Source organism: Anthonomus grandis, chromosome 9, assembly GCF_022605725.1.
Source record: "Anthonomus grandis grandis chromosome 9, icAntGran1.3, whole genome shotgun sequence".
Lineage (NCBI taxonomy): Eukaryota > Metazoa > Arthropoda > Insecta > Coleoptera > Curculionidae > Anthonomus > Anthonomus grandis.
In genome coordinates, this window is record NC_065554.1 from 29,556,198 (window position 1) to 29,582,474 (window position 26,277).

Here is a 26,277-nt window from a genome sequence, read left to right on the forward strand (position 1 = left end):
TTATTTTAGGCCCGAAGAAGGAACGAATTAATTTAAAAAACTTGACATTGTTTAAGAACATTTTATAATAAAAATACCTTTGTCCCAGTTATTACTTCATTACATATTTTTTTATTTTAAAAATAACCTCGCACCTATTTCTAAAACATCATCAGTCACTTGATTACAATTATTATTGTAAGGAATGGATTGGCCAGGTGTTAATAAACTTGATGTGTTGCTATCATAATAGCAATCATTTAAGTTTGTTTTCTACTTCCATTGTATTTTTCTGTTCTAAAATAAAAAAGCAACGTTATTTCTGAAAACCTGTGACAACGCCATTTCCACTACCATCATTAATGTTAGGATTCGCGTGGTACACTTCATTATTTATCCAAGAAATCACTTTGTCATTTATTAATGTGCATGGCAGGTCCACTTTTATAAAACCCCCCCGACACGATTCCGGCAAAGCTGCAGGTTGTAAAGTATGTAAAATATAATCTGAGCCTTCATTACTGTTGATATCCATCTCCGTTCTAGAATTTTAATAAATTAGGCTACCAACTTTTTATCGTCATACCTTTAGTAACTGATATAAATTATTACGAATAATACTAATTAAATAGCATTACTTTTTTTTCGTGATCCCAGCAATTATTAAAGCCATTATTATTGACTGAATCTTTTGCAAGGGCCACTAGTCTCTTCGTCCTAGTACTAAAAGCCATATTAGGTTCCCAACAACAACAACAATCTCACACAATTATTAACTTTGATTTTTGATCAATCCACTTTGCAGCGATACCAATTAACGACTAAATTTACTCAGCAAAATTGCGGCAACTACGGCCTGCTTAGCGAAAAAGCGACAAATGCGTCCGATCCACGCGCACCTGCCGCGTATTCGTTAGGCATTAAGAAGATACCGCATTTTTCCTGAGCAGTTGGATGAATTTTGCACATACCGCTAAAACAAAGTTTATAAATTCGAAAGGTATGCATTTTTCGTTTGCAGGAAGATAGTTTATTCCCTAAGAAGTCCAACCATGGCAGTAACTTAATTTTGAACATTTTTGCAGATACTGCTTTTTTGCTTTGGAGGGCAGAATATTGATGTTGCCACTTAAATGTTTCTAAAGAGTTCTCCAGTAGACTATTTTACTGTCTTGAAGTTAATCGTGTACATATTGAGCATCTCTGTGTTACCTAAAGTTTAATTATTTTAAATGGAAATAAAAATGCGAAAAAGAAGATTTTGAAAGACTTGATTGTACTCTAAAAATCTCTTTAAATATTTAATAATTCACAATAAACAACAAAAATTAAGACTCCTCAGACCCAGCGGTATCCTCGGGCAAAGTCAAGGTGACCGGTTCCCTCACCAAAGCCAACAATTTATCCAACTTCATGCACTGCAAAGTCCACTGGTCCAAATACTGTTGCTTCTTGGGTGCCTTGCACGGTATTCGCAAGTTCGGCGACAATTTAAGGGTGGTAACACACCCCTTATCATCACCCACAATCAAAATCGGCAATTTGGGATTAAACGACAGCCTGGTGAGCCGATTTCTCCTTTTGCTCACCACCGCTTGCACGCAAATCGGTTTGTACTTATTCACATTTAAATCGAACACGTATACTTTACCCTCACAGGTGACCGCGGCGAACACGGTGGAGGAATACGGAGCCCACTTAACGTCACCCACCCGATCACCTAAATCGAACACAAAAAGCGGCTCCAACCGATTATCCTCCCATATTTTAATGCGCCAATCGCTACTACAAGAAACGAATATGTCCGAGTTATACTTGTTAAAGTCTATACGCCCTATAGGGAGCAAATGCGCGTTATAAGTCAACAAACACATCGAACTGTAGGCGGTGCTGCACTTGTAAATCTGACCCTCCTCGGTGCCCACCAAATAAATCAGCGGGTTCTTGGGATGCAGTTTTATGCAAGTGGCGCACCCTTTTACTTTCAAACTGGTCCCGTCGGGTCCCGGAACCGGGTCCTTATCCAGGAACAACGTTAAAATCGTGGTCACCGCCAACTCGTTCTGCATCAGCACCCAATTGTTAATATTACCATCCGAAGAGACCGAAAAAAAGTTCAACTCCCCATCGGGCAAGTCCGGGGCCCACTTCACCTCCCACACGATCCCCTTATGTTTATTCGTGACGTTGTTGCTCTTGAAAGCGGGCGTTTTGCATGTGGCCTCCACGTTAAACACTTGCACGCTACCGTCGTACAGTCCGATCACCACCATGTAGGGATACTTGGGGTGGGTGTCCGAGCACATCACTCCCGACTCGGTCATGCAAATGTAATCGGGAAACGAGGGATTTTTCAGGGTGAAAATGCACACGGCGCCCTCCGGGGTGGGTTTAAGGAAGTCAAAGAACCCAAAACACACTTGAAACAGATCGTAATAGTAAGGGTTCCAGTCCAAGTCGGTTATGGTGTTCTTCTTCGTTCGGTCGTAGCTGAATTTCCATAGAGGCAAGAGGGTGCCCTCCTCCTCGCGAAACTCATCGGACGGATCGTTCCAGTATCGGTAATCCTTGGCGATATCGTCATAAGTGTTCTGATTAATCATCCGTTCCAGCACCTTCCAACATTCGAGCACTCTACCTTGGACAGCTTCGCTCAGCTGCGCTCTCCCTTGGCTCTTCTTCGGCGCTTGATGTTTCGACACCGGCGCTTTATCCTTTTCTTTTCGCTCGCGTTCCAGCTCTTTCTCCAGCTGCTGCTGCTCGTAATCCTTCTGATAAGCGTCGTAGATCACCCATTGGAGCACGTTCGCGGAAAACGTGGCCATCGGGGGCGGAACCGTTTGCGTCTCTTGTGATCGCGTCGGGTTGTTGTAGGTTAACGCGGCCCGTTCGCAAAAGTTGAACTGGTTCGTTAGTTTGCGCGGTTTGCCGCCCTTGGGGGGCGCCGCCTTGGCCGGTTCCGCTTTCGGTTCCCCTTCGCCCTCGCCCTCGCCCTCGCCTTCCGCTTCTTCCTCCTTTTCGGGTTTGGTCGAGACTTCGTCCTCGGCATCTTCGTCTTTCGGTTCGGCTTCTTCACCTGGAAATGTTTGAAAAGAGGAAATTATAATGGTGTAAACACTGCTAATTTTTCAAAATTTATTATAAATTACTTATATAATCTTGGGATAACTAATTAGATCATTCTTAAGTTATGAAACAAATTATATACAGTTATTTTGTGTGCGCACAAATTTTCTTTTATCCATTTTTTGTAAATTATGTCTCGTTGTCCATGAATAATAAATAGATTCATCAAAACTTAATTTGAATAACTATTTCTTTCTATTTCAAATAATTTTTAGTTAACTATTTTGAAGAAATACACACGTGTATTATTACTATTATTGATCAACTAAATATAACTGTCGAACGTCAATAGCATACCATTGTTTGGTCATGACTTTTCACCTGGAAATGTTTGAAAAGGGAAAATTATGATGGTGGAAGGTACTGATAGCAAAGCAGTTATGCTTCATACAAAATAAAAAGCGTTGCATGTCACAGGGGGTGAGATTAACCCGGCCTGGTAATACCAACCCACAAATCAACTATATATTGACTTTTGGCCTTTTAGTTTTATGCGTTTTGTTTTTGTGTTCAGAGTGATTTTTTCCTAATGTAGGTACAACTCGTCAAAAATAGGAAGAGACGTGGATCAAGCTCCACCTCCGATGCGCACAAAATCGCGACCAAATTCGACAATATTCCTTCATTATTTCATGCATTTTTGCGAACGAAACATTTGTATCTACAGTCCGCAACAAATGGTTAGTATTAATCTATGGTGTTAAAGAGTGTGTTCAGTTTTTCAAGTTGTTGATGTTTATAAGATAGTTTTGGATAAGTGTTTTTTAATAGTTACCATGGAATTTCATTCGAATTTAAACAGAAAAGTCTTGTCAGGACAAACAAGAGAGGTGGTAACTAATGTACTTTTTTTATGCAAAAAGAGGCTGCACAAAATCAGCCTCTAAAAGATTTTAAAAAAGTTGAGGAGCGTGCTGCTTTAGCAACAGGAGTTTGGCTACCATCAAACGCGGGATCTCTAGGGAAATGAAAAGTATTGAAGAGAGGGTGCTTCAACATCATTTACAACGCCCAACAAAAACAGAATTAAAGCTGCATCAAAATCCAACTTGGACGATTTCGACCGCGGCCTTCTCCGTCGAATCATCATAAAAAACTTTTATGTTACGGAAAAACGAGTGCCTACCTTGCGACAAATAATTACAAAATTAAATGAAGCAAATAATTACGCGGGGTCCTAAGAAAAGTAATGAGAGAAATGGGATTTCGATGGAAAAAGGCTAAAAATAACAGAAAAATTTTAATGGAAAAGCCTGACATGACAAGTGCTCAGAAGTAATTTTCTTAGAAGCATCAAGCAATATAGAGAAGAAAAACGCCTCATAATTTATATGGATGAAACCTACATTCATTCTTCGCATACCCATAAAAAACATGGGGAGACAATACTAATGAAGGCCTTCATCATCAAAAGGACAAAGAATGATTATTGTTCATGCAGGCGGTGAAATGGGTTTTATAAAAAACGCGTATTTAAAATTAAAATCTGGAACTAAGATGATATGAATGATATGAACCTTACAAATTATAAGAAATGGATTCAAGATAAGCCCCTTCCGAACATTCCAGCCAATAGTGTGTTAATTATAGATAATGCTCCATATCATAACGTTCAAGTTGAAAAATGTCCTACTATGGCCTCTAAGAAAGATGTAATGAAGAACTGGTTGAGACAACGCAATATTTCATTTTCAGAACAAATGTTAAAAACGGAATTATATAGTTTAATAAAAATATATAAACCTAAGTATAAAACCTATCAAATAGATAAGCTTATGGTTATTCAGTCTTAACACTACCGCCCTACCACCCGGACTTAACTCCAATTGAGTTGGTATGGGATGCTTTAAAACAATATGTTGCTGATAAAAATATAGATTTTAAATTTGCAAATGTCGATCAGTATTGTGACGAATTTTTTTCTGAATATTCCCAAGAGAAGGGAAAAAATTTGTGATCATGCGATTTCTTTTGAGCGTTATTTTATGCAACAAGAACCAGCTCTGGACCCAGTTGTGGATGAGCTACTTATAAATTTGCGAAAGGATGTCAGCGATAGTGATACGGATTTTTTGGAAAACAGTGGTGCCGAGACGAAATTTAGCCGTCAGTTTAATTTTAATATTTCAATAATTTTTGAGATACAGTAAAACGGTAATTTTTAAATAGTGTTCTTATTTAATTAATTAAATAATAAAATAGTCCCAACAATTTTTTTTTGTTTTTTCTTTATTTGCCCTTTGTAAGTTAAGATAATAATTATAATTCAAAGCCGTTTGCAAAATTTCATAAGTAGGTATCATCTTTTACTTCCATCTTAATTTTAGTCCAAATTTTTACTCTTTTTAATAGGTATACAGGCCTACAAGTAATACTTCCTTAAATATAATATGTATGTGCCCATCAACATCAATGGGACATAACAAAATTCCACATAACAACATTTCTTTACGTTTGTTAGGCGATCGTATTATAAAATTTAGTTATTAAAAAAGTGTATATTTTCTTAAATAGTTTAACATTATCTATACTATTTATAAGTGGGTATAGATACTCTAACATGATATAATAGTAGGTACTAACTATCTACCTATTAGAATAATAGTAATAATTTACGAGCGTATAATACTTAAAGTTTAGACCCAAAGCGAAGTTTTTGTGGCAATAATATTTTACGCGGAATGTACTTACGCGAGCGTCGCGTCGTCACCGTGTACGGCTAGGTATATGCATCCTCGTACCTCCGAATGCGTTCTCGCTTTGGACTTTATGCAGATTTTTTTTACCAAGTATCATCGTATTTTTGACGAGTACTGAGTAGTATGTTTAACCCAATCGAACATACAGTGAGGGACAAAAGTATTGGCACACCATAATTTTATAAAGTAATTTATTAATGTTTACTATATTTATGTAACCCAATAATAACTATCTAACTAAAAACATATAAAAGATTTGTATGTGAATAAAATGATAATGAAAAATAAAACAGATTTCCTTAAGCATAACGAGAGCATACCAAAAAAACTAAAATTACATTCTATTTAAAATGGACATAACTATTGGCACACCAAATAAAAATAAAATTTAATCCCAGCTCTAATATTTTGTAGGACCTCCTTTTCTTTTTATAATATGAGTGAGCCTCCTTTTCATTGAATGGACCAGCTTTTGCATATAGGAAGGCTCAAAACTATTCCATTCTTGCAGCAAAACACGTTTAAGCTCTTCCTTACTGGAAATATGATGTTTCCTTATTCGTTTTCCTAGCTCACTCCAAAGATTTTCGATCGGGTTGACATCTGGAGATTGGGGAGGTGTATTTAAAGTATGAGGGACATTAAACGCAATCCACTGCTTGACTATACAGGGTGCCTCCGATTAAGTCGGCACTATTGGTATCTTTGTTAATATTTAAGATACAGGGTCGGTTAAATTAGCAAACTAGTAGGATTTTTTCTGTTGATTAAAATGGTGAAAACAGAAAAAAAATTGAACATTGCGTTTTCGAGAAAATGTGAAAAATGTACTTTTGTTAAATGGAATCCCCTGTATATTTTTACATAAATCAAAAGATAATAATTTTCTTAATAAAAAAGGTTATTTACACTAATAGTCTAAACCTAAAAATAACAAAGTTATAGCGATATTAATAATTTTGTCAAATTTAGGCAAGTTGGCTTTGAAATAAATAACATCAAGTAAAACTACTAATTTACAATAAATGAGCAAAAACATCGTCATCTTGTTCAATACATTTTTGAGCACACTTAAGCACACGTCTTGTAGCTTTTAAGATTGATCTTCTATCTATTGATCCAATTATTTGCCTAATATGTGTTTGAAGTTCATCAACGGTTCTGTATTTTTTTTTATACACTTAATTTTTTATGTAACCCCAAAAATAAAAATCTAGAGGGATTAGGTCTGGTGACCTAGGTGGCCAACGAATCGGGCCATGTGTCGCAATCCATTTATCGTCAAACAGTCTATTAAGTAATATTCTTACATCATTTAGTTGATGGGGAGGTGCTTCATCCTGTTGAAAATAGATTTGTTGCCGTCTCTCCAAGTTAACATTATCCAAATAATCTTCCAGCGCTCCAGATAATATGAGATCAACATATCTCCTTCTAGTCAAAGTGCCATCATAAAACACAGGTCCTATTACTTGGCTTCCTATTAAGCCGCACCAAACGTTCATACTAAATTGATTTTGAGGATTTCTGGGATCAGTAAGGAAAAGATTTTCTTGGGACCAATAGTGTACATTTTTACGGTTAAACATACCTTTGTTTGAAAAATTAGCTTCGTCGCTCCAAATTATATGGTTTAAAATATTATCATTAGCTTCATATGCATTACGGAACCAGTTGCAAAAAGCAAGTCTTCTTTCGTTATCGCCAGGCAACAATGTTTGTACTGGTCGATACTTATATGGCACAAATTTGTGTTTCTTTAAGACCCGCCAAATTGTTACTAAGCTCACACCGTAAGCTCTTGCTAAATCTCTAGTTGAGTTTTCCATATGAGCTTCAAAATATGCCAAAATACAAAATTTCAACATCCTCGCTTACTATAAATTGGTTCCTTCTTCTAGTTCTTTTAAACACGTTTTCGTTACTTCTAAATTTTCTGTAGAGAATTAAAAAGTATCTACGGTTTGGCAAGTTACGAGTCTGGAATCTTTGGCGGTACTCTTCTAGGGTTCTGTCACTATTTTTTCGACATACAAGGTAACATTCTAACATATCACATTTTTCAATATGCGTAAAAGGCATATTATTAATTACTAATTTAAATTTTACAAAAATCACAAACTTTGCTAACATGTAACTGTCAGTATTTCTTTATTTAATAAAATCTCTATGGCTACTGTCATTTTATTATTCAAACAATGATTTATTTGTTTTGCTCTCAAAAAGTTCAAGGCCAACTTGCCTAAATTTGACAAAATTATTAATATCGCTATAACTTTGTTATTTTTAGGTTTAGGCTATTAGTGTAAATAAACTTTTTTATTAAGTAATTATTATCTTTTGATTTATGTAAAAACATACAGGGGATTCCATTTAACAAAAGTACATTTTTCACATTTTCTCGAAAACGCGATGTTCAATTTTTTTTCTGTTTTTACCATTTTAATCAACAGAAAAAATCCTACTAGTTTGCTAATTTAACCGACCCTGTATCTTAAATATTAACAAAGATACCAATAGTGCCGACTTAATCGGAGGCACCCTGTATAGGCTGTATATGTTTCGGATCGTTGTCCTGTTGAAAGTAATAATCATTTGCCAAAATAAGTTTTTCCGCACTAGCTCTTAAGTTTTTTTTTAGAATATTTAAATATACATTTTTGTCCATAATACAATCTATAAAAACCAGATTTCCGACCCCTCCCGATGACATACAGCCCCACACTAGTACACTACCACCACCATGTTTCACAGTCTTATGCAGATTTTGTGCATCTAGTTCACAATTGGGCTTCCTCCACACAGTCACTTTCCCATCTGAATGAAAAATGTTGAATTTACTTTCATCAGAGAATATTACTTTGTCCCAAAATATATTATCTTGATGAAAGTGTGCATTCGCAAATTCAAGACGCTTTTTTTGGTTAACCTTATTAATAAATGGTTTATTCCGAGCTACTCTGGCACTATATCCAGCCCTATGAAGAACTCTTCGTGCTGTTTTTGAGCTCACGTTGATGCTATCTTCTTCTGTCAATATAGCCGCAATTTCAGAAGCGCTAGTTCGAGGATTTTGCTTAATTTTATTCACAATTTTTCTTTCTTGCCTCTCCGTTAACTTTGGCGGACGTCCAGTTCTAGGCTTATTTCTGAAATTTTCTCCAATGTCAAACCTTTTTAAGACACTACGCACAGTAAATCGACTTTTCTTCACAATTTGGGCAATCGCTGAATACGATTTACCATCTTTTCGCTGCTGTACAATTATTTTTCGCTCGGATTTCGTCGTTTCTTCGCCTTTGCGACCCATATTTGCAATGTATGCACTTAAAATAGGCACTAAACCTAAAGAAATATTTTACTTTCATATAAATATTCTGTTAAAGAATGTTAAAAAAACTGCTTCAAAATTCTCACATACAAGGCACCTATTTTTAAACACTTTGTAAACATGTGTGCCAATACTTCTGTCCATGGGATTTTTGGATTAGAATTTTAATATGGGTTCTTTTGTAAAGCCTTTAATTATTAAATTTGTATTAAATATTAAGAAACGAATGCTCTTGGGTATACACTTTAAATTAGAAAATATTTAAATTTAATAGGTCTAGTAGCTTAAGAGGACAGATACGAATTTTAATAAAAATCAATATGTGCCAATACTTTTGTCCCTCACTGTAAATGGGGCATATCAAAATCCTCTTACAATAAGCACATTAGTCACCTCCTCAGTGCAATGAGCGGGTGCTCCATCCAATTGGAATTAGCAAGTGCGATAATCTTCAAACGTTAAATTGTCCGGAAAATCTTCTACTACTGAACGCAAAATCTGAAGGTATTTTTGGGAGTTTAATGACCCGTCTTTACAGAAACTTGCTTTTATTTTAAAAACCGAACTACTTCGATACAGGAACATGATGACACCCCGTTAGAAAGAGATTTCAATTTCCTTTTAGAATATGTTACAGGGTGTTCCATTTAAAAAAAAAAAAAATTTTACAATTTTTGTATATAACGGTAAAATCACTAATTTTGAGCAACCCTGTTTAACGTAAAACAAATTTTTATACTAAAGACTAATGTAAAACACTTTCATAAATTACGCTCATTATTTCAATTTTCTGCGCGTTCCAGTGCCGTAGTAAGGTATTCTTCATGCTTTCTAGTGAATATTTATTAGTTTCCATAAAATTACAGTTGAAATGAAGGTAATAATCTACTTTAAACAACTTCGTCTAGAACCCGTAATGAAATTTTTTTTTTGTATTAAAATATCGACTTAAAAAATTGGATATTCTGTTACCCATTTCCATGCATAACTTTAATGGATACGATGCTTACGATGCTACTTCTGTCATCCTCCACTAAATTTATTTTAAAAAATTAATCCGACATGTTTCGGATATATAACATGTCCATCATCGGGCATACTATAAAAGAATCATTGATCTATATTTTATAAGTTTTCTTGGTATTTACATAAAAAAACAATACTGAAATTTCCAAACTTTGAAAATCTTTCTTTTCATTACTCGAATATAAAACAGCTTGTAACACTTTGAACATTTGTAAAGGTTTTGTTCTTATTCTTTGGTTAGCACTTGTTGAGGCCTCTAACCATGCTTTAAATTTTTTAGGATTATGCTGCTTAAATTAAATGATCTTTTTAGTATAATTACTTCAGAATTTTTAGAAATATGTAGGTGTAATTTTTTTTTTTACCTTAATCCAAATAAAGATGAAATAAATAAATAAATACCCATTTCAACGTCCTTTCAACAACATTTTACGCAAAAATCCTTACCCTCCGCCCCTTCTTCTCCTCCTCCTCCCTCCTGCTCCTCCTTAACCGTTTTCAATTCCTCCTGCTGTTTCTCTTCATCCTCCTCCTCCGCCTCCTCCTCCTCCTCGTCTTCGTACACGGCCGGATCGATTCCTTGCTCGATCATTTGGGCGTGGGCCTCCTCCGATTCCTTATGTAACGCGGTACCTTGCGCCTCGTAGACCACCACCATATTCCCGGGGGCGGGAATCGGCATAAACTCACCCACCGCATAATTAAACTCCACCAAACTATCGGGTTGTAAGGGATTGGCGCCAGTCAACTGGTTCGTTATCGTTTCTTTCAGTTCGGGTTCGGTTAGGTCCAGTTGACTCTTCGGTTTCAGCAGTTGTCTGCCGCGTTTCCATTCTTCCAGTTCGTCGTACGTCTCTTGGGTTTTACCGCCGGCGCTTTTTTTCATCGAGGCCATCAGGGACAAACGGGTTTTAACTGGTGACATCTTTTCGGGTTCTAAAAGGGGGTTGCTCTAAAGGGGTTTGTTTTTGTGTCAGTTGTTGACAGGCGGTTGGGGTTAAAGGTTATGATGATGGCGGAGCCTTTAGGTGGCGAGTGGTACCTTTGGGATTGTTCTGGAACGAAAGGGAGGGTCGTTAATTGTGTCATTATTGTACAGAGTGTTTGAAGTTTAGAAAGAGTTTAAATTATTGGAAAAGTCATCGTTATTTTATTTGTTTGTTAAAGCTAAAAATGAAGAAACTCATCGGTTTTCAGGTAGAACTAAAATCAATAAAATCGTTGCTTGGGTTTTTAAGATATGTAGATTTTTGTAAAGCCTTTAACAGTATCAAGGTTTTTTTTTAATCAATTGAGAAATTGTTCAATAATTCCTAAATGGTTGTATTTTCAAGGAAACTTGTAAGGGCCTTTTTAGTGAGGAAACTTATTGGCTTTAATATGAGGCTAAAATGAATAAAATCGTTGCACGGATTCTGAAGATATTTAGAGATTTGTAAGACCTTTGATAGTATTAAAATTTTTTTCAATGAGTTGAGAAATTCATGAATAACTCCTAAATGGTTGTATTGCCAAAGAAACTTGTAAAGGCCTTTTTAGTGAGGAAACTTATTGGCTTTAATATGAGGCTAAAATGAATAAAATCGTTGCACGGATTCTGAAGATATTTAGATATTTGTAAAGCCTTTGATAGTATCAAGATTTTTTCAATGAGTTGAGAAATTCATCAATAATTTCTAAAGGGTTGTATTTCCAAGGAAACTTGTAATGGCCTTTTTGGTGAGGAAACTTATTGGCTTTAATATGAGGCTAAAATGAATAAAATCGTTGCACGGATTCCGAAGATATTTAGATATTTGTAAAGCCTTTGATAGTATCAAGATTTTTTCAATGAGTCGAGAAATTCATCAATAATTTCTAAATGGTTGTATTTCCAATGAAACTTGTAAGGACCTTTTTGATGAGGAGACTCATTGGCTTTCATGTAAAGCTAAAATTATTAAAGTCATTGAACATGATATTAAGATATTTAGATTTTTCTGAAGCCTTTGACAAAATCTAGATTTTCTTTTCATTTTCTTGAGAAACTAATGAATTAAAGTTCCATGAAAATTTCACGAATTAGAATGAAGTTCAAAAGAATGCATTTTTGCATAAAATCTAATAAATTTAATCATAGTTCCACTGCAGAAATTAGAATTCCTATGAATCGAGGAACAGAAACATCCATTATTCCATGCAAAGTTCAACGATATGTAGGCAGAAATTCTATAGAAGACCAAATGTTTTCCTCATAAAATTTAATCGATTTCCTTAGAATCCTATTAAAAAAAATAAGAATTTTATAAAATAATTAAATAAGAAATTACCGATTTCAAAGATAAGAAATTTGTGTCTTGAATTCCATGGATTTCTTATTATTGTCATAGAATTCCAAGGAATTAGATTTTATGTGCAAAAACGATTTTGGTCTTCCTGGGATTACTTTATATCTTTAAAAAATTATTTGACCTACTATACAGGGTGTCCCAAAAAAGAATGTCAAGCGAGCGCCCAGAGATAGAGCAACCCTAGGGGAATCCGAATCACCCCCATGTATATGATCCGATTTTTTTTAGTTTAGGAGTTATAACATTTTTTGTGATTTTTTAGTATTATTCGACTTTTATGTTTATTTCTGCTATATTCATAGTAAATAGGTAAGGCGAATGCCTGATTTTTATTTTATTATTTAGATAAAAGTTGACTCTGACAAGAACAAAGATAATTTGATCCAGAAATTAAAATGTTGCTTACAAAAATAAATAAATTGTGACATAAAAAACAAAAGTAAAACAAGTTCAACAAAGTTAAAGACGTTTTAAAAATTAAAACATTTTTTTTTAAACCCAAGTATTAAAAAAACTTTATCAGTTTATCAGCCTTTTACCGCGGTTATTTTATCTAGTTAAATTTATTGCATCATACCCAAAAATAAGTTCAAATATTGTCAAGCCTAAAATCCTAAAATTAATATCTTGTTTTAAAAGAAGTTGTCCGTATTGATTTGAATAAGTGAAAATGCAATTGCCAAAACAGGTTTTTGCTTAAGAAATTTAGTATTCTAAACCAGATATTAACAAATAATAAACCACTGGCCCGTTACTATTTTCACATTCTTTCACATGCAGTACTTAGTAGTGTACAGTAGAGATTTCACGTACATTAGCGATTTTTGATAAATACGTCTTAACGAACTGGTTTCTTTTACATTTGTGTGCACATTGATCTGAATAGTTTTTTTATTTTCTTTTTTTAAGTGGAATTTCAAGTTTAAGTTTATTTATTTTGTAAGTGGTAAAGTCGATTTTTTTCTGTACTGTATTTTGTGAATATGGCTAGACGCGCGGCCCCTTTTACAAGCGAAGACTTTGAACAAATGCATTACTTTTACGGATATGCGAGAGGGAATGCTTTGGAAGCAGCTAGATTATACCGGAGGGAAGTAGAACGCAGAGGTGATCCAATACCAGAGAGATGGCCTGATCATCGCATGATACTAAGACTTCGCGATGCTTATAGGGAAGGGCGAGTACCGGGGACTATTCCTGGACGACCGTTAGGGATGAGAGACCCAGATTTGGTAGATGCAGTGATCGAAGAAGTTGAAGCAAATCCAAATGTAAGCCTTAGAGCAATTGAGCACCGTATCGCAATACCGAAATCGAGGGCCCATGGAATACTCCATGAGATGGGTTATCATCCATATCATATTCAAACGGTGCAACAACTAAAACCCGAAGATTATCCGAGAAGAGTAAGATTCTGTGAAGAAATGTTGCAACGTCAAGCGGCAAATGAAAATTTTTTTTAATTCAATTTTATGGACCGACGAATCGAATTTCAAGCGCACTGGCATTTTTAATATTCATAATCATCATTCCTGGAGTATTGAAAATCCTCAACTTACACGACAATCAAATTTTCAAGAACAATTCGGTGTAAACCTCTGGTCTGGGATAGTAAATGAAAAACTAATTGGTCCCTTTGAATTACCCGACCGATTGAATGGAGAATCCTATTTAAATTTTTTAACAGAAAATCTCCATGAGCTGTTAGAAGATGTTGATTTGGAGACAAGGAGACATGTTTTTTCAGAACGATGGGCATTATGCGATAAATGTTCAAGAATATCTGAATAGGCGATTTAGACACAAGTGGATCGGTCGAGGTGGACCAATTCAGTGGCCCCCCAGGTCACCGGACTTAAACCCAATTGATTTTTTTGTTTGGGATGTTAAAAGGAGGTCGTGTACGCTCAAGAGTCAAGAAACTTAGAAGAACTAAGAATAAAAATTAATGAAGCAAAAGATACCGTAAAAAATAACAGATTAGCATTTAGACAGTTAAAAGATAATTTTTTTCGCCGATGCCGTATTTGTATTGAACAACAAGGTCGTCATTTTGAAAACTTTATGTAATAATTAAAGATAAATTGATTAAAACACTTTTTGCTTTATTTCATTTATTAGTAAATCTTTTTTTGTTTTCCTTTTAACTGTTATTTAGATAAGATGCGATAAGGGTAGCCCAATAAATTTTTTATAGTGAAAAGCTGATAGACCGATAAAAAAATGCTGTAATTTTTAAAACGCCTTTAACTTTGTCGAACTCTTTTTTACTTTTGTTTTTTATGTCACAATTTATTTATTTTTGTAAGCAATATTTTAATTTCTGGATCAAATTATCTATAAACAGTGACAGTAAAATGAAGTTTTTCTAGATTTGAGTAATGCCTAAATGGTTATATTTCCGAAGGAACTTGTAAAGGCCTTTTTAGTGAGGAAACTTATTGGCTTTAATATGAAACTAAAATTAACAAAATCGTTGCAGGGATTCTTAATAGATTTAGATTTTACTAAAGGCTTTGACAAAATAAAGATTTTTCTTTCAAATTGTTGAAAAACTATTCAATCAAAACTCCATGAAGATTTCACGAATTAGACTGAAGTTCGTTCAGAAGAATGCCTTTCTGCATAAAATCTAATAAATTTCATCGTAATTCTCTTGCACAATAAGAATTCCAAAGAATGAGGAACAGAGACATCTATTATTCCATGCAAATTTCCACGAAAATTCTACGATATGTAGGAAGAAATTCCATAAAAGACCAAATGTTTTCCCCATCAAATCTAAAGGAATTCCATTAAAAAAAGAGGAATTCCATAAAATAATTAAATAAGAAACTCCTCAATTCCACGAATTTCTTATTATTATAATGGAATTCCAAGGAAATCCTTTAGATTTTATGTGGAAACGATTTGGTCTTCTATGGGATTTCTACCTACATCGTTGAATTATCGTGGAGCTTTAAGTTTCTTTATTTCTTTAAAATGATGTAGAAAAAAATTATTTGACCTACTTTACACAAATAAACGCGAAAAAAAGTGACAAATGAGAGAAATGAAAAGAGGGACAGAAAAATTAAGTTTTTTTCAGATTTCAATAACTCTCAAATGGTTGTATTTCCAAATAAACTTGTAAGGACCTCTTTGGCGAGGAAACTCGTTGACTTTCATCTGAAATTAAAAGCAATAAAATCGTTGCGTGTGTTTTTAATATATTTACATTTTTGCAAAGCCTTTGACCGTATCAAGATTTTTTTCAAATAGTTGAGAAACTGCTCAATAAGTCTTAAACGGTTATATTTCCAAGGAAACTTTTAAGGGCCTTTTTGGTGAGGAAACTTATCGACTTTAAAATGAAACTGAAATCAATAAAATCCTTGCACGCGTTTTTAAGATATTTAGATTTTGCTAAAGCCTTTCATAGAATCAAGGTTTTTTTTTTAAATTTCTTGAGAAACCATTCAATGAAGTTCTTAAAGATTGCACAATGTAAGTTCTAAAGAATGGAACTCTGCATAAAACCTAATCGGAATTCCTTGGAAATAATATTATTTTAATAGATTTCCTTGGAATTCCATTAAAAAAATAAGAATTCTATAATATAACTAAATGAGTAATTCACGAATCCAAAGATAAGAAATTTGTGTCTTGACTTTCCTTGCTCCTCAATTCCATGGATCTCTTATTATTGTCACAGAATTCCAAGGAATTAGATTTTATGTGCAAAAACGATTTGGTCTTTCTGGGATTACTTTATATCTTTAAAAAATTATTTGACCTACTATATACACATAAACGCGAAGAAAACGTATAAAGAGGAAAATACTAAAAACAATGACAGTAAAATGAAGTTTTTCTAGATTTCATTAATTCCTAAATGGTTGCATTTCCACCTTTTTGGTGATAAAACTCTTCAGTTTTTATGAGTAACAAAAGTCAATAAAATTATTACATGAGTTTTCAAAATATATCGATTTTTGTGAAGCTTGTAATAATGTCCAACAATTTATTCTTTCTTTTTACTAAGAAAATTATAATTTACTTATAGGGGAATTAATGTAACAAAAGCTTTATTTACAGACGAAAATCTTAGAGCTGTTTTTTACTATTCACGAAATAAATAAATAAAATAAAAGTGTACCTTAAAATATTCCTTTTAAGCAAATTTTCCAGTCAAATTGTTTACCTCTGGGTGTTTGATCAATAGAACCAGTTATTGATTAAAATATACTCTATTTATATACACCCTTTAGGAATATCATAGGAATAATGTTAACACATTAAATGCATTTTTAGGTTGCAATCCAGAGTGGATCCCTTAAGCTGGGAGAATGCAGAAGACTGATGTACAGCATAGGACGAGTGTTAAGCATAATTCCCGTAAATAAAGTGATGGACTACCTGAACGTGACTTTGGCCCCCTCGTTTGAAGAAATCCAGAAAACCTTGCAACAGAAACCGGTAAAAAGACATTCTTAGAACCACAAATAAGTTCAAATATTCCAAACAAGGATTTTATTACTTTAAAAATTAATTTAACTCAGATAATGGTTTAAAATCTAAATTATTCTTCATAATTTAGAATTATACAGATACATAAATGGGCTTATAGTAATGACTAACCTGAAACTTTTGTAAAATTCAAATATTTGAGTCATTTATACTGCTGCATCATTGCAAACAAAATATATTAAAATTCACTTTAAAATTTCCAATACAGATGAAGTGGGATACGTGTTTCACGGCCAGCGTCTTTTTTGGTTTATTCCAGGCTGTTAAAGCTAATAGTGTTTTTATTCCAGCCTTAATAAATTTTAGGCATTTGTGAGGATTTTTTTTACAGACAGTTGAAGTATATCCAATTGCTGGATTGCAAGTCTTTGTAATTGTTCTTCCAAGAATATGTAGTATAATTTGTCTTAGAGCAGACTGTTGACATTTCACAAACTTAAGAGAGTAATTTTTAATTTTTTCCAGGGAATTAATTGATTTTTGCCTAGATTTGATTCATTTTATTTCAGTTTTTTCCAGGTCATTTTTCAAGCATTTGAGGTTATTACTCAAAGATGCGGGTAACTTTTCCAAGTTGTTGACATCAATTTTTGGACCCTGTATTGATTAAACCTGAGTATAATTTATGTTTACATACATATTTTTCAAATTTTAGACTCCCACAACGGCTCTATCGCTAATGTCAAGACTGAAAATATTGGCCGCCTTATTCAACTCCCTCTATGTGGAATTAGAAGAAAACAGTCAGGCGGAACAGCCGGTTTACCTAATAATGAAAAATACGATGCCACTGTACCGTCAAATAGCCGAACTATATTCCGATAATTTCGACGTTATGTTGGTAAGAAATGATTTATATTCTTATTATAATTATTTAGAAATAATTATAAATTTAAGAGGGAGTTTTGAATAAAAACGTTTTTTTTTAAGGATTTAAGTTTTTTATTGAAATTCGTGGTGACCACTCTGGACGACGACTGTAAGCCACTTATAAAGGACATTTTGGAAATCGTGGTGACCATTTATAGGAAAAATCCGCAGACCCATATACTTGTTGTTGCCAAAACGGTATGTACGATGTTTAAAGGAAAAAAGTGTGAGGTTCTTTTTACGTCCAGAGAAACTCCTAGGGGGGAGGAAAATTATTAAAAATTATGCTGTATATTATAAACTTCGGGAGAGAAAGAAATAACACTCGTTCCTCCGTGTTTATAGGTAAACTTTTAAGGACTTCTTTAATGAGAAAACTCATCAGCTTTCATATGAAACTAAAATCAATAAAATCGTTACTATAGGATTCTTTAGATACTTGGATTTTTGTAAAGCCTTCGACAGTATCAAGAATTTTTTCAATCAATTGAAACACTCCTCAATAACTTGAGAACGGTGGTATTTAGAAAGAATCTTATAAGAACCTTTTTAGTAAAGAAATTTAGTGGCATTCATATGGCACTGAAATCCTTAAAATCGTTGCATAAGTTTTGAAGATATTTAGGTTTTTGTAAAGCCTTCGACAGTATCAAGACTTTTTTGTGTGCTGTGTGAAAGGATATTTTAATTTATTCCAGGCGGTTGGGTGCATTTGACCATATCTTAGAGATAAAAGAGATTCCAATTCAATTGCAAAGGAGAGTTCTTTTATTTATTCCAGACAGTGAGTTCTTTGAACCATACGACAAAGATAAAAGAGAATAAGGGACTCCAAGTCAACTGCCTGGGATAATTATCTTATTTCTTTCTGTCAGTTCAGTAAGTTTAACCCTCTGACAGAGATAAAAGATAGCAGGAGATTCTGATTCAACTGCCTGGAATAATTATCTTATTTCGTCCAGGCAATTGAGTGCATTTAACTATTTGACAGAGAGGGATAAGTGCCTGGGAGATTTTTTTATTTTTTCCAGGTAGTTGAGTGCATTTAACCATTTGACAGAGATAAAAGATAGTAGGAGATTCTGATTCAACTGCCTGGAATAATTATCTTATTTCTTCCAGGCAATTAAGTGCATTTATCCATTTGACAGAGAGAGATAAGTGCCTGGGAGATTTTTTTTATTTCTTCCAGGCAGTTGAGTAAATTTAACCATCTGACAGAGAGAGATAAGTGTCTGGAAGTTTTTTTTTTAATTCTTTCTGTCAATTGAATGAATTAAACCATCTGACAGAGATAAAAGATAGTAGGAGATTCTGATTCAACTGCCTGGAATAATTATCTTATTTCTTCCAGGCAATTGAGTGCATTTATCCATTTGACAGAGAGGGATAAGTGCCTGGGAGATTTTTTTTATTTCTTCCAGACAGTTGAGTGCATTTAACCATCTGACAGAGATAAAAGATAGTAGGAGATTCTGATTCAACTGCCTGGAATAATTACCTTATATTTCTTCTAGGCAATTGAGTGCATTTATTCATTTGACAGAGATAAAAGAGAGCTAAGATAGATAAAATAGAACTTGATATACACACATAAATCCTAGGGCTGATGTTTTATATTGAAATTCAACTTTTCTAGCTAATTTTTCAGTTTGATAAACTATTTCAAATTAAAAAAGTCCTTAATGCTATGAACATTTGAAAACCTGCTTTAATTAAAAAACTCCTTTAAAAGAAATAAAGCTGTTTTCAAATTCCAGGAACCAAAAAAAAATCCTAAAAAATTTCATTAATTTCCTGGAAAAAGAGACAGATTATCCAAATTGCAAGCAACCTATTTATGCTACCTAGAAATAAATATAAACAAACCTGGAAAATGAAAACGAATCCAGGAACATACAAAAAAATTATTTAAATTCCTCGAGAATAGACGAATATTTTAAATTCCATAAACAATTACTTGAAATGATACCACATCAAACCACAGTCTTTTGGTGTTATTTCTGTTGAAACTGTTCTGATTATCGTTGTAGGTTGCCATACTTTTTGGACGAGAGGAGGAATTCCGAAGCCTGAACGAAGAATTAATAAGCGAAATATGTACCAAAACTTTGGTAACGTGCGCCGAATACAGTAATCGACTCTCGGAAATAGCGGATTTATTGGAAGGATTCTTCCTGTTACTCTCCACTTTCATTAAGAAGGTTCCGCAATTGATGTTTAATAGTAAAGTGGATACGGCGGCACTGTTTCAAGCTGGTAAGAATCCCCCTTTTGTACCTAATTGTCCAGGATCTTTTCTTCATATTTTAAACTCAAACTTGAAATTAACTAAAGCCGATTTTTATTGTTGCTGACCTGACTATTTTATATATTGGTGAATGCGCGACAGGTATTTTAAGTATAAATTAATAAAAACCAAAGATTGAAGTGGTGGTAATGGACAATATCAAAAAAGGGGCAACAAATCTGAATTGTCGTCGCATGTTTACAATATTAATTTCCGGTTTTCTTTTTAAATATTATTATTCAACAATACGCGATACAAACATAATGTGCTTCATCACAATACGTCTAACGCAATTTCCACAAGTTTCAAGCATATTTTGAAGGTGTAGCCCTGATCTTTGCGATTTCTCAGAGGTCAGATCTTCTTCCCTTCTACAATAGAGTTTACGGAATTCACGATTAAAATTCAGTCACCAAAACTACAAAAAGCGTCACTTTACGAGCATTTTCAACGGGTTCAGTATCCATTTTTTGCTGTTTATTTTGCCTCTTGTTTCTTCGGTTTTCTCGTTCTTTTTCTTGGTGTTTTTTTGTCCCTATCTTTCAATTTAAAAAGTTGATAATGCTGACAAATACTGCAGCATACCGAGTAGTATATGGAGAACTTCAAATACCTGGAACATGTAAAGAATTATTGGAAAAAATACTAGAAAACAGCTTGAATTGAATACATGGAAAAAGTGATAAATAGAAATCGACTTCCAGGTTTAAAAAATTAAAATTTTTGAGTATGGATAGTCAATTAACACTGACGAGTCATATATGTCACATATCTAAAAGCGCCACTTTAGCATGGTTTTTCACGAACTAAATAGCAATTTCTTCAAATATTGTTTATCGTCTTGTTATTTTCCTTAATTTTTGTTATATCCTAATTCAATTACAGATTCCTTTCTCTCCAACCAATTTTAGGATAATCTTAAACTGCATTTTCCGAAAGAAATCTAATGATTTTATTGGCTCAGGATATTAGCACTCAATCAAAAAGGCTCAACTTTCAACACACACAATCGCAAAGACCCATTTAATTATTCATTTCATTTAGAGCTTGAAATTTTTAGATAAAGTTCTTTCCTTTTATTAGAAATATATTATATAATTTTCTAATCCTAAATCTCGTATTTTTTTCGAGTTCTCTCTTATGGTAGCTTATGTTTAGTTACAAACATTGTCAGTCCTTTTTGAAATCTATGCTATGTATGATGTCAATAACAGGTATTTTGACAAAACTGATTTTTAATATTTTTTGCAACGCATATTTATATTCTTAAAGCGTTTCGTTGTATTAATTGCTTAAAGGAAACATTAAACTATATGTTGTAGCAAAATTTTACTGCAAAATGTTATATAAAAAATATTTATCATGATTTTCATGAAATACTCTCCTTGTACTGTCAATAATTGGTTAATTATTAAAGAGGCTTCGTGGTGGAAAATATACTGTAGCAAAGGTCAAACGGTCGCTTTCTGATCAAATGTAAATAAACAGGAGACCCATTGCTAATGCTTTTATATTTTTCAATCAGTACTCCTCCACCCCTAGAGTAATCAGTCCTAATCACTAGTTGTAGCTGAACGAGTTATTATATAAATGCAGTTCACCGTCGAAGTACTCATCAGTCAACCAGGTCTCATTGAAAACCACCACATGGTAACGAAAGTTGTTCGAAACATTTTTCTGTAGCAGGTTTAAACATCATTATGACATTCTGACAATACACCAGGAGATCAGACTGAAGGAGTGAGAAGATTAGTTTTTAGAACTCCTAAATACATATTTAATAACTAAGGGCCGTTCATCACTCCCGTAGATTCCTGATCTACAGATAGTGTTGGAGAGTTACCTAGTTATTACTCTGGTAGGTTGTCATTGACAGGTTGTCTAGAAGGCATATTGAGAGGTTATGGATTTCTTTTAAGAACGTGATTTCTTCTTTACTATCTTTGAGTGATGATAGAAGGACAGCATTGAGATTTCTTACTTCATGTTTCAATTCATCAATTATTGCTCCAAATTACTGGCAAAGTTCTAGGTTTGCATTTGATTTCCTAAATTTTTAATTTTAAATTGGAAAATTCTGTTCTAGAGAATAATCTTTGCATATTTAGAGAGGGTAACACACGACTAGAGAGAATAAACGTTCCTATTGCCTATTTCAGTAAATTATAAGTATAATTCATAAACGGTAATATTATTTATATTTAAATCATACTCTATTATTAAAAAATACTTATCATGTATATATTTTTACGACGTCACTGGTAGCGATTCCTTGACTCTTTTTAATCGAGAGGCGTTGCCACGTCATTACCTTTTTGTATAAAATACATTATCCATATTCATTTTTTTTTTTTTTAAATTTCTTACTGTATTCTTGATTTGGTTAATATTGACCATAACTGTATCACCCTCTGCTAGCACATTCAAAATGTGTTCAACAAATATTCTTCTTTGTTTGCAGCCACTTTTTATGTTGATTTTTGTTGGTATAGTTATAGAGTTCTTATACCTGAGCATTGTTTGCATAGAATTTTTTTACACAAATCACAGGGATATCCAGAAAGACGGCTAATATATATATCTGAAAGCAATTTGTTCATATGCCACTCATTTTAGGTTATATTTTCGTGAACTTACACTGGAAAGTGGTGGAATGTGGGTACAATGAAACTTTATTATTTATTTTTCAGCTATACTTTGCTTAGTATTACCAGAAACTCAGACCATGAAAGCCATATCGAGTTTCCTAGTGAATTTCATCACCCAAAGTAGAGATGTGAATCAAGTAGATGTAGTGCAGACCTACGGTGAAAGTTTAGTATTAAGGCTACTATTAAATTTAGGTAAGTTGAATCGTCAAAGCGTATGAGGGAGTGCAAAGATATTTATTTATTTTTTTCAGGAACTAATACTCCCCGCTCCTGTTTAGATCTCCTTAGTGATATAATTTTAGCGTTAAATAAAAAATACTGTGATAATTTGAGCAGATGGTTAAACTCACTTTTGACTCAGGAAAACTTTCCGTCTCCGAGGATAACGGCTCAACAAAAGGAAATTTTTATTAAAGTAGTGTTAAGGTAGGACCATTTTTATGCATTTTCAAAGTCACTTAGTTTTATATTTTTAGGGAAAAAGCCAGCAAACGAAAACTATGTGATTCCGTATTAGAATTCGCTCTGATATGTCGCGGTATAGTCAAGCAAGATTTATCCTTACCATAAACCGTGTATATTTCTATTTTAAATCTTAATGTAATAAATAAATGATTGTTGTGTATAAAAAAAAAACTGAATTACATTTTAAGGATCTTAGTGAAAAAATTGTTTTTTCTTAATTTTTTCCTAAAAACTTTATACTGGTTTAATTGATTGATTTGTGGTGTAGTAAACAATAAAATATTACTTTACGGCTTTAATTAAAATAATTCTCTCCTATAAATAATCCAAGTAATTTGGTATAAAACAATCTCATATAACTATATTGTTTTAAATAATATTTGTTACTTAGTTGCGCTATAATGGTTTTAAAACATATCTATAAATCCATTTTACAAGGTTCCGTAGTAAGTTATATTTAAGTGACTTTTTAGTTATAAGAACTATGTTTATAAAAATTTTTATTAGACAAATCGATAAACGCTTAAAAGGTCAAGTTTAACGGCTATAATATGTAATTGGAATATTTATATATGACAAGAATATCTCATATCTCACTTGGCATATATGGGGAAATCGTAGGTCACTATAAAACATATGCCAGAAATATCTTTTTATTTTTTATAATATATGCATATGTGGCATATCTGGTGCATATATTTAATTCATATGCCTGCGATATTTTTCCATCTTTTAGAATTTATCCCAGGGTGTCAAAGTGTATTTCTCACAAAATATAACAGTAGGAAAAATGGGGTTTCAAATAACTGTCATAGAAGTTGAAAAAACTAGAACTTGTTTCAAAACTTGAATTAAGGTTCTTTTTGACCAGTATTCGTCTACACAAGAAAAAAATTGTCCTATTTACTAATTAAAGAGACCTTTAATTGAAGGTTTGACAAAGGGTGATTATACTAAATATACTGGTTCTATAGTACCACCAACCAAAAATTATTCCAAACTGCATTTTTTCAACTCAATAAACATTTTCAAAATTATTGACCATTATATACCATTGACACCCCTCCTTGTTATTTTTTATTTTAAATTTATAGAGACACAACTTCTTATTCTTTTCCTAAAAGTAAGAATCTCGTCAAGATTCTTTTGCAAAATAGATAATTAACTATTACTTAGTTTAAATTGAGAACATTTTTCCATACAGGGATTTAAAAACAAACTACTGTGTAACAAGTACCACGTTTTAATTATTTCTTCTTAAAAGGTTTTTAAAGTGAGAGAATAACACAACGAATACTTTAAATAAACATTGATCTTGAAAACCTATAAAAAACTATATCGACACCTTATATTTTACAGGAGGGTCAAAAAACTTAATAAATCTTTGATTATAATTATTTTTAATAGTAAAATTTTATATTTTTGTTGCAAAATTTGTTAAGAAAAAGTTTTATTAAGCAAATCCTAATAAAACTAATATTAATAAATAAAAAATTAACAATATTTAAAAAAATGCGGGTTACATTATTTGGCTTATCAAAAAGTGAAGAACATTATCTGACACTTTTTTAGAAAAATTAAAAATATCAGCAAAACAACAAACACAGACCACTCCTTGAGTTCTTACGCTAATATACATGTGAGCATGTGTGGGTTACGTTATATGGCTCCTGACAATTTTGCGCATTTTTTTTACCTTATTTTTGAATAATATGGCTTACTGCATTTGGCCTTGTTCATGTTAGGTCAATCCTTTAAGAAATAGGGTTACACTTGGGGGATACATCAACTGACCACTCTTTAAAACGGATACTCCAAACTTTGGAGATTTTATGTTTTTCAGTTTTTTTGATAATTTAGTTTTTCTTGTGGGTTATATCATTTAGCCAGCTAATGTATTTTTCGGAGAAGAATCGAGATATGTACTTAACTTAATTTCGGCTATTTTGTGGGTTAAGCCATTTGGCCTATGAGGTGTCGATATAATTTCACAGCTACAAACTAAAACAATAATCTTTAACTCTTTTCGGCAGCGTGGTACATAAATCGTACCACAAATAAACAGATAAAAGATGCATAGTGGTACAAAGAATAAACCACCTTTTAAATTCATTTTCCTGTTCGGCACAGCGACATATATTCTGTACCACATATCGCTACCATATAATGAACATGGATGCGAATTTTTACTATACTATATAAATATTTCCTGTCTTGACTGGTCAAACGCATTAGATGTTGCAAGAAGCACGTGTTTTTATTTTGATAAGGTAAGCATTTCGGATTATTCTGTATTTTATTTGCGTTTTATGATGTATATATTTATGTAAAAAACATAAATGGAATAATAATTGAGGCTATAAGTGCAATATCGGACTAACCCACAAAAATTCAAAATCGGCTTTATTGTAGAATATTATCCGTCAAGTTTAAATCTATTTATTGCACAGTAGACCAAACAACCAATTCCTTTTCGTTACGAGATGGCAGCACTAAACTAGTTATTGAACTTTATTATTGATGAAAGTTTAAAGAAGCAAAGTGGACTATCCTCAGTTAGTTCACTGAGCTACTAAAAGTAAGAAGTTTATGTGCTAGAGACACCCTAAAAAAAAGACATTAAACTGGCAAAAAGTGGAAACGCAACGGTCATCTGTTTTGATCTAATGAAGACTCTTCCTACACCTGTACTTACCACAGGCATTTGTAACTATAAAAGGCAGTTATGGACTTACTGCTTTAATATACATGAAATGGGAACCAATAATTCGTTCATGTTTGTATGGGATGAAAGTATTGCTTCCAAGGGGCCGCAAGAGGTGGGATCTTGTATTTTATATTACATAAAAAACTTTGTTACATCGAAAAGACTTATGTGTGTGGTCAGAATCGTAATATAAAAATGTCATTGATATGTAACTATATTACTGCATCTCCATTATTTACTATGGAAGAAATAGATCATAAATTCCTTGTAAGTGGTCATTTCTATTTAACATGC

At 33.1% G+C, this 26,277-nt stretch overlaps 2 protein-coding genes across 2 annotated transcripts in view; one reads left to right on the plus strand and one right to left on the minus strand.

The window, feature by feature from the left end:
• The window catches only part of LOC126740243 (importin-13), a 44,107-nt gene extending 20,660 nt beyond the window's left edge, over positions 1-23,447 (plus strand). Inside the window, exons 10-16 of the mRNA XM_050446178.1 lie at positions 16,785-16,949; positions 17,656-17,841; positions 17,931-18,068; positions 19,904-20,129; positions 22,851-23,003; positions 23,063-23,237; positions 23,288-23,447. Coding sequence (XP_050302135.1) covers positions 16,785-16,949; positions 17,656-17,841; positions 17,931-18,068; positions 19,904-20,129; positions 22,851-23,003; positions 23,063-23,237; positions 23,288-23,381 — 1,137 coding nt within the window. The 3' untranslated portion in view covers positions 23,382-23,447. The remainder of the gene's footprint in view (positions 1-16,784; positions 16,950-17,655; positions 17,842-17,930; positions 18,069-19,903; positions 20,130-22,850; positions 23,004-23,062; positions 23,238-23,287) is intronic.
• Positions 1,234-11,148, minus strand: LOC126740244 (dynein intermediate chain 2, ciliary). Its single transcript, XM_050446179.1, has 2 exons — positions 10,609-11,148; positions 1,234-3,055 (listed from the first exon to the last, which is right to left on the minus strand). Exons 1-2 carry the CDS (start codon positions 11,084-11,086, stop codon positions 1,308-1,310), a joined length of 2,226 nt encoding a protein of 741 aa, XP_050302136.1. The 5' UTR covers positions 11,087-11,148; the 3' UTR covers positions 1,234-1,307.
• Positions 23,448-26,277: the final 2,830 nt, after the last annotated feature.